We start from the raw sequence: 13,873 nt of genomic DNA, 5'->3' as shown, positions 1-13,873 counted from the left end.
TTTTGGGAAGCAGCTGTAGCCAAGGCTTCTAAATTGCACACTGTTGGTGAAATATTAGGAACATGGTACACCAGGCCTATTCCACTTAATGTAGAAGAAGAGGAAGAAGAGGATGGTGAAAGTGGGCCCTGGTGCTACTGCAGAGAAGACATTCAGGGAAGCCAACTCATTGGGTGTGACAATAACAATTGTAAAATGCTTTGGTACCATATGAAGTGTCTGAGAATGGACCTAGCTCCAACAGGACACTGGTTCTGTCCTTCTTGTCAGGCTGATCAATAAATGCAAGTACATGTATGTGTCATTTCTTTTAATTATTTCAATGACAGTGTCAATAATAATACTTCAATGAAAGTATACTAACATTCTGACAAAACATCTTTTAAATATGAAAAATACAAAATGTTGCTAGTATGTCACAAACGACTCGTATCAATATTATTGCAAAGGAACAATTGATGGAGATAAATTACACAATGCACAACAAACTTTAGCAATCTTATCAATAGGTGACAAAGATTGTCCAGGCTTAGCAGTAATAGTGTCTATCAGTAAGATACTTTGCAAAATGACATACCTGCGCCTAACTAAACCAATTACACGCTGCACATGTATTCTTACAGTCGCTATCTTTCTTGTTTGTTCAACTTCTATTGCTGACAACTGGCTGTTTCCACGTGTAAATGCAGGATGTTCAGGGATGCTCCATAAAGACCAACACTGTCAGCAATGTCAAACCCCCCTGTCAGCTAACACTATATCCCCTGGAGGTAACTTCTCTAATGTCCCACAATTATCAGTTAAGTGTTTGTCACTAACCCGCCCTCCCCAGGCTTTAGAAATGAATGAAGTTCCACCTTGTGGGGTAACACCGATAAGAAACGTTACAGTGTTATGGTGCTTATAGTTTGACCATGTAACTGCTCTAGCTATGAGACTTGATGGCCTGTTGGTAAAGACTTCAACACAATCAATAATGACTGATACACGGCTCCCAAAATTCTGTTTGAAGACAGCTGGCACGTTTTTTTGTAGGTTTTCTCCATCGGGCCACAACATTAAAAAGTCCAATCTGACACTCAACACATCGAACCATTTGTCAAATACTCGGCATGCTGTAGACCTAGATATTCAAAATCTATAACTCAAATCTTCAAAGGGCATGTTAAGGCGTAGGTGCATGAGTACGAAGAGGAGTTCTTGAAACTTTGTTAGAGAGTTGAGCGTGCCTGAATAAACTAATCCACCACATATTGACATTACTTGCTGTAGTATCATGAAATGTGCACGTCCAGTGTACAATTTAGTTTTCTCTTCATTAATCTGAAAACTGGCTTCAGTTAAATCTGCGTCCAATCATTTATTCTTCAGTTCCACCAATTGGAAAGTCATGTTTGGATTGCACTGCTCCATTGCAGATATTTGTAACCACGTGAGATCTGTTGGGCATTCACGATCTCTGGTCTCTGGGAGCTTTTCATCTGTGACAATTTCATTGTTTGAATCTGGTACATCTGTTCAACAAAAAGTAAACATGTATTAGTAAAACTAAAATAACAATTTCATTAAATATATTAATCAGCACATGCTTTTAAACTTAGGGACTTTATATACATATATTGTAAACATCTGGCGAAGTTGATACACATTCTAGATCTAGTGTATTCAAAGACACTGAGGCTTGGGCTGCTTCGGATTTTGCTTTCTTGGCAGATCTTTCCTTCGTCCTGCTGCTTCTTGATGCTGCGAGATGAGCATTCGTCCTGATCTTTTCGTGTCCTCATTTTTGTGTTGGCGCCCAATCTGGGTTTGTTTTATCATAAAGCTTTGCCGCTTCTCCTGGTGACGAGAAGTAAGGTCTTACAGTGTCCGGGTATATCATAAGCACAAATGTGTAACGTAAACATTGAAAACATCGCTTTAGCATGAGCTCTTACCGGATATAAAGTGGACGCCACACACACGGGTGAACTGTGCTTCTTCTTCTGTTGAATCCTCACGAGTTATGTTGCTAAACCAGCTGACGGCGTTGGGTAGACAGCAACTCATCCCTCTTTTGTGGATCGTTGTTTTGGATGATTGTAGGAAATCTAAAGAAGCGTTTCTCTGGGTCACGAGTAGCGTTATGACCACAATCATACATTATTATTAGAATTATGAAGCGTTGCAGCAACTCCCACGTGAACGGCCGCAGTCTTGGTTGTGTATATCATCCAACATGGCTGACTTACGGGTTGGGACGTAAGCGTGACGTCACATGCACACGATCTATTGCAAAAGCAAATACCAGACTTGAAATGAACTAACGAGGAAACAACACACACACACACACACACACACACACACACACACACACACACACACACACACAGTGTGTTTTATGCACATCATTGGGCACATAGCTGATGGAAATGGCACAATCTGACTTTGTGTCACACTCTACACATTTCTCTCTCCAGCTAAATGTTTCGAGGGCAGCGGCGTGTGTGTTTATACAGAACATGTGCCGACACTGGACCAACAGCGCCACCTGGTGGATCCTTTGCTCTCATGCAAAACAGCTGAACAGTCTCCCGACCGGTCTCCAGGACTTCACTCGCAGCAGTTAGATCACTTTTACTGACCGCACAGAAAAACAACACGGTTTGAAAACACCAATCAGCGAGTCCGATTTAATTAGCTGCAGACGACAGCTGGCGGGGAAGTTTCCAGACACGTCCTAACTTCCACCGGATTCATTACCATCAAACACAGTTTTGGGAATACACTCTGAGATCAGTCTCCAGATGAAACCTTGTGAGGAGCCGGTGATTCAACAAGTGTGATGTTTGCTTCATATCGAATTAAGAAATCAGTTTTATGTTGTTCCTCGAAGCTGCAGAGAAATTAAGAGACTTCACATGTGCGACACGTCATTATTCTGTTTCTGCTCGCTGACAGCATCTCATTACACATCATCTGGTTCGAAGCATCTGTAAAGTTCCCCTGCAGACGTGCATGTAAAATAAAGAGAGAGACCCCCCCCTGTGAAGGTTCGACTAACAGAGAAAGTCCAGAGTGTTCATCTGAAGGACGTCTGATCCAAACACTGAAGCCACAAGCAGCAGTGAGACAAACAGTACAGACTCTTAAAGGGATAGTTCTGTCGGTACGACTTTAGTTCTATACAACTAAATGTTTGTAATGTGAAATACAAGCTGTGCAGTGCAGGTAGTGCAGCAGTGAAGACTTAAAGCACTAACAGTGATACTGATCTGAGAACAGAGGTGCAGGAAGGAATCTGAATAAACCACAAATACTTTAAATGTGTTACAAAACAGTTTCTCTATTTTAGAATGAATATATAGAAAGATAGAGAAGTTAAGAGGAAAATAGAAATACGATTTAAGTAGAAATGTGTACATTGTACTATTTATATATACATTTATAAACCTGTGTTCACAGAGCCCGCCTCAGAATGTTAATGTTACATTTAATTCATTATTTAAAGATTCATAGATTCAGGATTTCCAATGAGGGAGAAAAGATTTCTTTTAAAAGATGTCATTTTAAATCATTTTACTTCAATCATCTTAATGTAAATCACTTTTCAAGGAGAGATTTAAACGTGGCATGAAGGGAACTTTCACACGTTTGAAATGCTTGAATAGTATAAATAAGATCCTTACTTGAAATGTATGAATACAGTATTAATGCATCGTCAGTATTGCAGTTTATATGTGAATAAATAATCGGGTTCAATGTGCTGACGGCCACATGCAGGGATGACTTCCTGTGTGCGCAGCTTCAGTACCTGTCTGAGAGTCTGCAGGGTTCAGAGGAATCAAAGTTTGAGACACAGATGAAGATTAATTACTGGTAAAACACAAACATTGTAATAATGAGAACCAGCAGGCTCTGCAGACGCTCGCAGAACAAAATATCAAAAAGAACTTCAGAAATTTAAGCACTTTCAATGACCCATGTATTTTTTCAAAAACTTTCAAGGCAGTGATTTTTTCTCCCTCAAATTCAAACTTTTTGAGGCTTTCAAGGACCCGGGGGAACCGTGGTAATCTGAGCAGCACAGGATATCACATATTTCTGTCCGACATTATTCAGCTCGGAGGAAACAAGCTTGTGCAGAATTATTCAGAACATTTTTCCTTTACGCCATGAAAACGTTCTTATTCTGAGATACGATGGAAAACATTGTAAAGCTCTCAAACCAAAGTTAAGTTCATTGTAGTGAAGAAATAACCTGCTGATTTATACCTCCAGAAGCTTCTCTTACCTGCTGTCGGAGTCTGTGGCAATCTCCTTTCTTCCTCCAAAACGGATTTGGCACTGGAAAGACATGAAGGGAAATACTTATTTCTTCCGCCACAGAACAGACAGTGTTTTGCGGAGGAACAGTAGTGATTTACGGGACCCGGCAGCCATCTTTAGCCCAGTAGCTGTTTGTAGTAAAGTCTGCATGGACACATGAGGAGCCTCTGTAAGGAAACGTATGGCTCTGATCCTTGAAAGCTTTTATGTTCTGTAGGATAACAAACGTCCCTGATGTGCAGCAGTGATACTCTACATGCATCTTTCTTTTCCCCTCTATGTATGTGAAAGGACATCACATCAGATCTGCCAGTGTTGTTTCTCAAGACCATCAAGTTGTAAAAGTTGCTCAGTTTTACTTCCTGTCGTGTGTTTTGGCACACGGTAGATACAGGAACTAAAAGGTTTCCTGACACCACAAACGAATGTTCCATCATTTTCCTGTGAAAGGCGTTATTCCCAACACCAGACAGTTTTAAAGGGAGAGTTTGGATTTCTTGAAGTGAGGTTGTAAGAGGTTCTTCTCTACAGCAGATGGCGTTAAACAGGCGGGAGCATCAGCGATGACGCTGGGTAATGTACTGCTGCAGAAAGGTTGAACTAAAACTTAAATATCAGTTTAAGTGTACGCTATATGAAGAATATTTGTACTGCTTTACCTTATCAATGCCGTGATCTATCATCTCTGCAAAGCTCTTTCAGTTCGTTTGTGTTTTTGTGTGACTTTGGTGAATCTAAAGATGTGGCCTCCCGGACAGACGTCATGTGACTCACCTGTTTGACGGCGTCCAGCAGCCTCTCCAGGAGGTGCTGTCTCTTCGTATCACTCTGCTGAGTGCCTGCAGAGGAACAGACAAACAAAAGGAAGTTTAGTTTGATGATGGATTAATGAAATCAATTACCCAGCCATTAGTTCCTGTATTAATGATGCATGTCCAAGAGGAAGGAACTGCACAAGACAGTCACAGAAACAATAGAGAAATCATTTCTGTGAATTACTACAGCATGAGAAACTTGTAACTTACAGCTTTAAATAGTTGCTTAAATATTAATAATTCTTTTATATTTGTAACCTTATCTTCACTACTTTTTAAAGTGTTTTATTTTAAATGAATGATGGCAGTTTATCTCTATGTTATGTCCTTTCTATGTCTAGTTCCCCTCATTGTAAAGTACTTTGTGCTGCATTTCTTGCTAAACAAATACCTTATTATTATTATTATTATCATTATTATACCCAGACTTCTAGAACATCAAGGCTACTTCTAGCCACACGATACCTGCTTCTCATGTTCACTTGCCACTTCAAAACAAAAGTAAAACATGTCTCCCAGGTTGTCACAGTGAACCTGAGGAGCACATTTAGCTTTAAGTGCATTGGATGTTTTGTGAGAGTTGTACAAATCCAGGTAGGCAGAGAAACTGAAGTGTGCACGCGCCGGAGTAAAGTTTCAGAGCCATGAAACAACCCGAGTGGAACGTGCGCGTGTTTAGCAGAGCGTGAAGTGTGTTCAGTCGCGAGCCTGTGGCACTGCGACAACAGGGAAACGGGCTGACAGAGCCGTGTCAAGGTCACATGACACAACACGCCGCTGTCACGTGACAGGTCCGCCCTGACGGGAGTTGTAGTCTTTTGTAGTGTAAGTGCTGTGGAACTACAAAAGTATGTTTTTTAATGGAGAAATGTGATTCTTGAAGCAACATTAACACATCTTACTCTCCTTTTTATTTATATTTAGTGGTAAAGTGTAAGAGTACAGAGTAATGTGGTCTAATGGGCATTTTGTATAACTGTGCATCCAATTATAAATGAGAAGTTTACTAAATAATGAATGGATTTTAGGTGTAATTTAGTGACAATAGTTTGTCACTATTTCAAAAGGAATGATTTATTATTGGATGTTTTTAATACGTGTATTTGGCTTGTTTAAGTCGACCGTTTTTGTTACTACAAATTCTACAAACACAAAGGCACGTTTCTCTTAATTCAAGTGTTCTGAGTTTGATTTATCTTCACATTTATCAAGCAGAAATAAACCCATCCAAACCCTGCAATATTCAATATTGTACCATTTAAATAATGAATTCCTGTTAACAATGTAAAAAACAATGTTCCTATATTATTTTAATATTATATTTACAGGTGTAAAGCATTAAAATAATAAGTACGGCTGATCTGTTCTGTAAATGTTACAAATATTGTGTTTAATCAGGAGAAATGCTTTCAACACAGTTGTTAGGCCTCAAAGAGTTTAGTTGATTCGTATTCTGTTGTCTCAGGGTCCAGGTGACTTTCACAACTGAAAACATGGAGAAAAGTAAGATTAGTTTAGACTCAAGCTGAGTGCAGACTGTGAGTTAATAAACGAACATCATACACACTCTTCAGCACTCCTGACCTCTTGTGGCTGAAGTGAGTCTAACATCGTATCACATACAAACACAGGTTTTGGTGCAGGACATGGGAGAAGATCTGTCTTTATTCTTTATTCTTTATTTAGGATCCACATTAGTTATTACTGCAGTAACAAGTCTTCTGCCTGTGCTCCACATAGAAGACAAGACAAGACATCACATCCTTGACAATCCACAATATCAACAAAACCACAAAGATAATTAAAAATCTTACATAAACGAAAAGCACCATTATATATATATATATATATATATATATATATATATATATATATATATATATATATATAAAAATATGTTATAATATAATAAGAAATAATATAAGAAACATTACCATATATATATATATATATATATATATATATATAATGAGCCTCCAAGAATGTATTTTCCATCTTTGAAAAACTTAAAAACCTAAGAAGAAATCTACAAATGTTTGTTTTTTTACTTCCTAACAGAATAAAAAGTCTACTGGCAATATTTTCCTACCCTGCAAATGTAAATATAATATTTTCCAAAATGAATTTAATGAAATAAAGTAGAAAATAAAAGAGTATATGATTAAATCAAACAGTGATGCAGTAAAAGAGGTAAATAAAAGTACCTATAACTGCACAATGCTAAGTGTGTCCTGTTAGAAACATACACACACAGAGAGCATCACATGCAGCCTGAACTTAACCTTCTTAATAATGGCTGTTTCCTACTTTTAATTAAAGATAAATGTTTTATGAACCCTGCAGAACAAACCAGTTTGTGTTTGAGAACAGCCGTAACGCTGCAGCATGAAGTCTCCTTCTTTCTTCCTACAGCTGAGACAGTTAAGAGGATCACATGACTCGATATGTGGTCATCACATGACAATCATCAAGTTAAATCTGGACTCTGATCACTTTATTACAGTACAGGTCATTTAGCAGACGCTCTTATCCAGAGTGACTTACAGTGAACTAAGTACAGGGACAGTCTCTCTGGAGCAGCTCAGGGTTAAGTGCCTTGCTCAGGGGTACAATGGTGGCAGCCTGGTATTGAACTCCCGACCTTCTAGTGTTTGTTTGGAAGGCGTACCACTAGACCAGGGGTCGGGAACCTTTTTGGCTGGGAGAGCCATAAAAGCCAAATATTTTTAAATGTATTTCCTTGAGAGCCATATATTTAATAACATTGAGTTGTAAGTATATCATGTCTCCGAGTACTAAAAGTGCTATCAGTGTTTCCCCTACCATTGTCTGTTTCTGTGTCTACTGTGCGGGTGTCAAACTCAAGGCCACAATTATATCCGGCCCGCGAGAAAATATAATTTTTCTATCATCACTGACCCGCCGGTTTTGGTAATTATATCAATGCATGGCACAACCACGGGAAAATACATATTTAGAAGTATCTAAATGTGTGAATGAAATGAAACTGCCCCGGGACAAACTGACGGGACTGACGACAGACGGAGCCTGCGATGTGATGAAAAGGAGAAGATGCAGCGCGAGAACTGTGCAGGTGAGCTGACGGTGTATCACTGCATCATACACCAGGAAGCGCTGTGTTGTAAAGCTCTGGAGATGGAACATGTAATAAGCACCGTAACACAGACAGGAAACTTTATAAGAGTCAATGTAAGTCTTTTCCTGAGGAGATACATTCTGAACATGGCGGTGCGATGGCTCAGTCGAGGGAAAGTGCTGAATAGATTTTTATTATATTTATTTTAGTGTGTGTGTGTCTGTCTGTGTGTGTGTGTCTGTGTGTGTGTGTGCGTGTGTGTGTGTGTGTGTGTGTGTGTGTGTGTGTGTGTGTGTGTGTGTGGTGCAGTTTTATTGGAGGATCACAAACAGAACATCGTCTGATTTCGATAACTTCAGATAACTTTATGTTTCTCTTGTGGACATTTGAACTGAAAGCTGATATTTACATCTTTGTTCATACATCAAGGGATGTATACATTGAAAGCACATCATACACTATGTGTGTGTGTGTAACTGCTGTGAAGCCAGTTGATTGTAGCAGTAAAAACACACAAGTTAAAGCATTGGATTAATCCCTGTACTGCACACTTTATTATAAAACAGAGATTATAAAGGTACACATAAAATAAATAAGTGGAAACTGTTTGTGTCTGAAAGCTGCATTTTATTACTGTATAACACTGTACATCTCAAGCAGTATTCTTTTTAAATAATATCTGTATTCATATTATTACACCACTGTATATACTGTAATATACATCTGTGTACATATTTATTGTTATTTATATTGTTATACAATGTGATTATATTTTATTATATATATGATATGTAAAAAGGATATTTAAATTATTTCTGCGTTTGGTTCATTTCCACTGCTGTCCTTTTATAACAAAAGTCAGCTATACATATTCTGGTCACACATGACTCAAATAAAATTCATCCTCATTTGAACTAATCTCTTATTACACCATTTATATTTATATGTTCAGTCACCACATCCCTAATGTGCTCAGTCTGACCGCAGATCTGAGGGACGATAACACTATCTGAGTTATAGTGAGCAAAGTTTACATCTTCTCAGCTGGATACGACCTGTTGTCTAATCATTACTGGAGCGTGTCAGCAGAGCAAACTAACAAAAGTCCCTTTGAACAGAATAAACTGACAAAGATAAAGATCCCAGTTCATATTGACAAAGTGTCTCTCACGAGCTCTCCAGCTGGGGAGGCGAAGGAGCTGTCACATATAGTGGAGAGCGACACCTCCGTGTTTGAAGGCCTGTTGTTGCTCGTGGGGTCTCCTCTGATGGACGTGCCTGTCTTTCTGAAAGAGCTCCTGATCCGGCTGGAGAAGCGGTCGGACATGTGCCTCACCGCCCCGCTGAGCCCCCGGTTCTTCAGCTTGATCAGACCCACGTCGTCCTCCAGCTCCTCGGGCGGCACGTCGATGTTCCCAGAGTACCAGAACACCCACCAGATCAGGCTGAGGAAGATGACGATAGCCCCCGCGTAGATGAACAAATCGTGGACGACCAGCCCTCCAAACACCCCCACCATCATGAGGAAGACGCCGAATACGTCGTGGGCCACCGCGAACCAGAAGGAGCACTTGCAGCGGCCGACTCCTTCATACCTCCTCTCCAGGACCGGCTCAGGTGTGGACATGGCAGCAATGGAGATCCTCCGAAGCAGAAGCAGAGTTAGTCCAGATGTGCGCCTGCAGGACAGTGGAGCGTAATCCTCATCGACTCACATGAAACCACCTGCAGGGGTCAAAGTACAACGTGCACCAGAAGTTCTCAGCAGGAGTGCACACATGGAGCGTGCACTGAGGCCCCCGGGTGGAGAGAGAGATTCAGACGTACACCTTGGAAATACACCTGTGTTCCAAGAAACACTCCCGGTAACGGAAAATGGTCCAATGTGCTGTTTGTTCCCTTTTTGTAAAACAGTCCGTTAAGTACGTACAATATACACAAATCTAATTAAATGAACAATTTCTTATTTCCTTGTGTGTTTTTGTCGTATACAGATATTCAATGATGATGCCTGGTAATATGTATGATGATTTCATCATGTGACGAGATCATACAATGGTGTGTGTGTGTGTGTGTGTGTGTGTGTGTGTGTGTGTGTGTGTGTGTAACTATCATGCATTAGTCATGATAACAGGCCCGTTATAACCGCATCACATCTCTCGGTATCAGCAGATCCACTCCAGCTTTGTGATGTGTTGGATGTTTCAAAAGGAAAAAGTTGCATCATTGACTAAAATAATCCACTTTCACATCACAGGAGTCGCTTCTCTTCCAGCCTCCTGGCAGTCACGCCTCCGCCTCTGCTTCTCCTTCAGGATGGGGGTCCACACCAGCCCCGTCACAACAAACATCAGCCCGACGGAGAGGCGGGCCGAGGCTGCGGAGTCGCCCCCGATGCCTGGAGCAGGAAGAGGAGTCCGCCCGCAGCAGACATCAGGGATCCCATCACCATCACGATGATGGCTTTGTGTTGGTGGGCCCAGCCCGGGGTCTCAGCAGCGCCTGGACACACACTTTGACTCCCAGGGTCATCTGGAAATGAGGTTTCTTCCATCCTGTCTAAGTCGTGAAGCTGTATCCTCTCTGTAGGATCAACAAGAGGGCGTCTGCATGATGCACCTCTCTCCTGCCCAGCAGTGGCGTAGCTAGGCCTATTTTAGGTGGGCTTCAGGTAATAGAAGTTATTAATATGTGTTAGCTCCTTAGCTTTGAATAACTCTAGGAAAGGGAACAGTGTGGTAACATTAGGTCTTCTATGTTTGTTGGTGTACTGTCAGTAGTCAGTAGTAACTGGCTAGCTACAGAACAGCTAACGTCTGTTCACTATGGAAAACAATTGTAAGCAGGAAAGGCTGAATAGCTATTCTAACTATCATAATCTGCCAATGTTCATTGATGAGATGGATATAAGAAGAGTCCTAAGGAAAGGTGCAGCTCTGCCACAGGGAAGCAGCAGCAAAGAACAAGTGATGGTGGAGCCAACAGTGTGATGGAGGTGAGTGCAGGTCCAGGAGTAAATGAGACATGTTTGGATTAAATCCCTGTGATAGGCCACAGCACGAGCTAAATAAATCATTCATGAAAACACACAGCCTGAAGTTCCAGAGAATGATGCATTTGTTTAACACACATGACGGTGAACACACTTACACCAGACATGGCAGCAGTTTGCATTTTGAACATGACGTTTGGATGTCATGACGTTTACTTTAGTGTCTCGATCAGTTAATAAATCATTGTTTCAACTTATTTTAAAGGCTCATGCAGAAGGAGAGGCAGATATATGTTTCATATTAGTGTTGAGAGTTGTGCCCCCTCCCCTTACCAAGACCACACAGTTCCATTAGATCTAGGAAAGATGTGAAAGAAGGAAGGGGGGCAGACGCTCCAAAGACAGCGAGTGTAGTGGTACAGGCCAGATACACAGAGCGACAGAGAGACGGGGGATTTAAATGCAACAGGTCGGGAGAAAGTGAAGAAATGAGCGAACATAGCTATTAATAATAATTACACACTGATTTAAACATCGCTGATTGGTGCATGGAAGTACGTGACAAAACATTTTCCCAACTGAGCCTACTGTTCATGCAGGACTACATTGCTCATCGTAATAAGCTGGTTGAGAAAATAGCTTTGTCAGTGCCTTCAAACAACTTCATCAGCAGAAAATTCCATTTCCTCAACATATTAATTTCCTGACAAGTGATCTCTTAAATCACACCCCAGCTACACGAGCCACAGATGCAGAGAAGAACAATACATGTAAATAATTGATCGTTTCACTCTTTCATCTGTATTTACTGACATGACAATAAATGACATCAGAGACAACAATCACTTGATTCTGAAGGCATGTGTTCAGATGAAGGCTGCATTTAAAACTCAGAGTCTAAAAATACTTCATTTCTGCAACCGTTCAAACGGAGCCAAACCCAGAGCAGCGTTGCCCATAAGGGAAAGCACTAACTCTGACCTCAGTCTGTTATTTTGGTAATGGCTCATTAGAAAGGGCTTGTTTCCGATTAGCTCCTAATGTAACGTACACAGGCCATTGCCTTGTTTGCGTGTATATTGAGTTATCCCTCAGTGGACCCCTCTTGCCATAGTGTGCTGCTGGAATAACTGGTTTGACTGTTCCAATCAGGCTGTTTGTTTTCGTCCTTGATCACAGACACAATGTCAGTCCATTATTCTTGCTTTGTAACCCAGTATTTGTCACCTAATGTATGTTTCTGATTGAAATGATCGCTGTACGTACAGTGATTGGGACTAATATTCAGATGAATGGCTTTAATTATTCTGTGAAGAAGTGACTCTGGTCATGCTTGCTTAGCTATTGACAATGTAATCCCTCTGCTTTTATCTGAACACTTCATTATTAATTATTTACACAAGAAATAATGTCATATTAATTGATTCATTTGAAATGCTTTGGCTCAACAACAAAAATCCACGCAACATTGTTTTTTGAGTTCTGGCAACTTCTAATGAAATCATGTTCAACCAACCAACTACATCGAGTTAGGAGAATTAGCTGTTCCTCTTCAAATGTATTTTTAATTTCCACTTCCTTAATATTTGGAAGCATAAACACAATTACTCACAAAAACTAAACTGTTTTTACAGAATATTTCAAAGTCATTTCAAGTGTTTTGTACTGAATGTACTTACAATCGTTTTAAACAATTAAGTTGCTGCAATTAGATTAGTTTTGAGCTTTTTCATGTTTTTGTTCATGAAGTAGTTTTTAAGAGAGGAATTCATTCAACAACAACATTGTTAGGTATCCTTTTTTATTTTGAGCTGAAATTGTGTTTAAACACGAGATACAGTCAGCATCTGAAAATGTTTAACACGGAGTGCTTGCTCGCTCATCAATACACTCTTCAGTAGAACAACAAGTCAAGACAACAATGTAATCGGATTCAAATGTGGTGGTGCTGTTCCTGACACTCATTACTTTTGGCTTCATGGCTTTCTGTCCATCAAGTTCAAAGAACAGCTTCTAAAATACATGAAAAGCACATTAAGGTTCCTTGCGATCGCTCAGATTAAGAGCATATTGCCCATTAGCAAAGCACAGCACTTATATCCTTTCCCCCCACTATGTTGGTTGCCTCGACCACGAAGTTTGCCGTCTTGTGGCCAGATCCTGGGGTGGACCTGTCACCGATGATGGCAATTCTCATCAATTCTGTATCTAGGCCTCAAACTCTTCTGTCTGCTTGTAAAGCAAATGAAAAGATATGTTAGCGTGTTAGAGTTTATGAATCTGATGATTATGCTACTTTTTAGTCCCTTTAAATCCAGTTGATCCACAGTCCAGGGACTGCTCATTTGCCTACAGTGGAACTACAAGGCTCTCTATGTGATTGACAAATCATTTTAAAAATGTGTCTGTGACTGAATTCAGATTGCACAATGTAGTTGACGGTTACACGAATAACCAAATATTGAATCATACTTTTCCTCACCATGGCACAAATGAAAAGCCCTTTCTAGCTGAGCAGATTTTTAAATGAAACTTTAGCATTATTGGAAGTTTTAGCTGAGTTTAGGCAACAAAAGCTACTTGGGAATCAAAAGCCATGGTTCAGAGTTACCACTGTGACCTTTAGCACACCTTTCAAATGTTATCAGCCCATTAGATGGG

At 40.3% G+C, this 13,873-nt stretch overlaps 1 protein-coding gene and 1 long non-coding RNA gene across 2 annotated transcripts; both read right to left on the bottom strand.

Annotated features, from left to right (window-relative positions):
* Positions 1-295: 295 nt before the first annotated feature.
* Positions 296-1,996, bottom strand: LOC115004565 (uncharacterized). Its single transcript, XR_003831844.1, has 2 exons — positions 1,938-1,996; positions 296-1,839 (listed from the first exon to the last, which is right to left on the bottom strand). It is a non-coding gene; the product is annotated as an uncharacterized LOC115004565 (long non-coding RNA).
* A 7,371-nt stretch (positions 1,997-9,367) lies between these two features.
* LOC115004571 (transmembrane protein 238-like) lies at positions 9,368-13,409 on the bottom strand. The gene is made up of 3 exons (XM_029426232.1): positions 13,307-13,409; positions 10,471-10,618; positions 9,368-9,899 (listed from the first exon to the last, which is right to left on the bottom strand). The coding sequence occupies exons 1-3, from the start codon at positions 13,407-13,409 to the stop codon at positions 9,368-9,370; spliced, it is 783 nt and encodes a 260-aa protein (XP_029282092.1).
* Positions 13,410-13,873: the final 464 nt, after the last annotated feature.

Source organism: Cottoperca gobio, unplaced genomic scaffold, assembly GCF_900634415.1.
Source record: "Cottoperca gobio unplaced genomic scaffold, fCotGob3.1 fCotGob3_137arrow_ctg1, whole genome shotgun sequence".
Taxonomy (NCBI): domain Eukaryota; kingdom Metazoa; phylum Chordata; class Actinopteri; order Perciformes; family Bovichtidae; genus Cottoperca; species Cottoperca gobio.
This window is presented reverse-complemented; position numbering and strand designations above follow the sequence as displayed.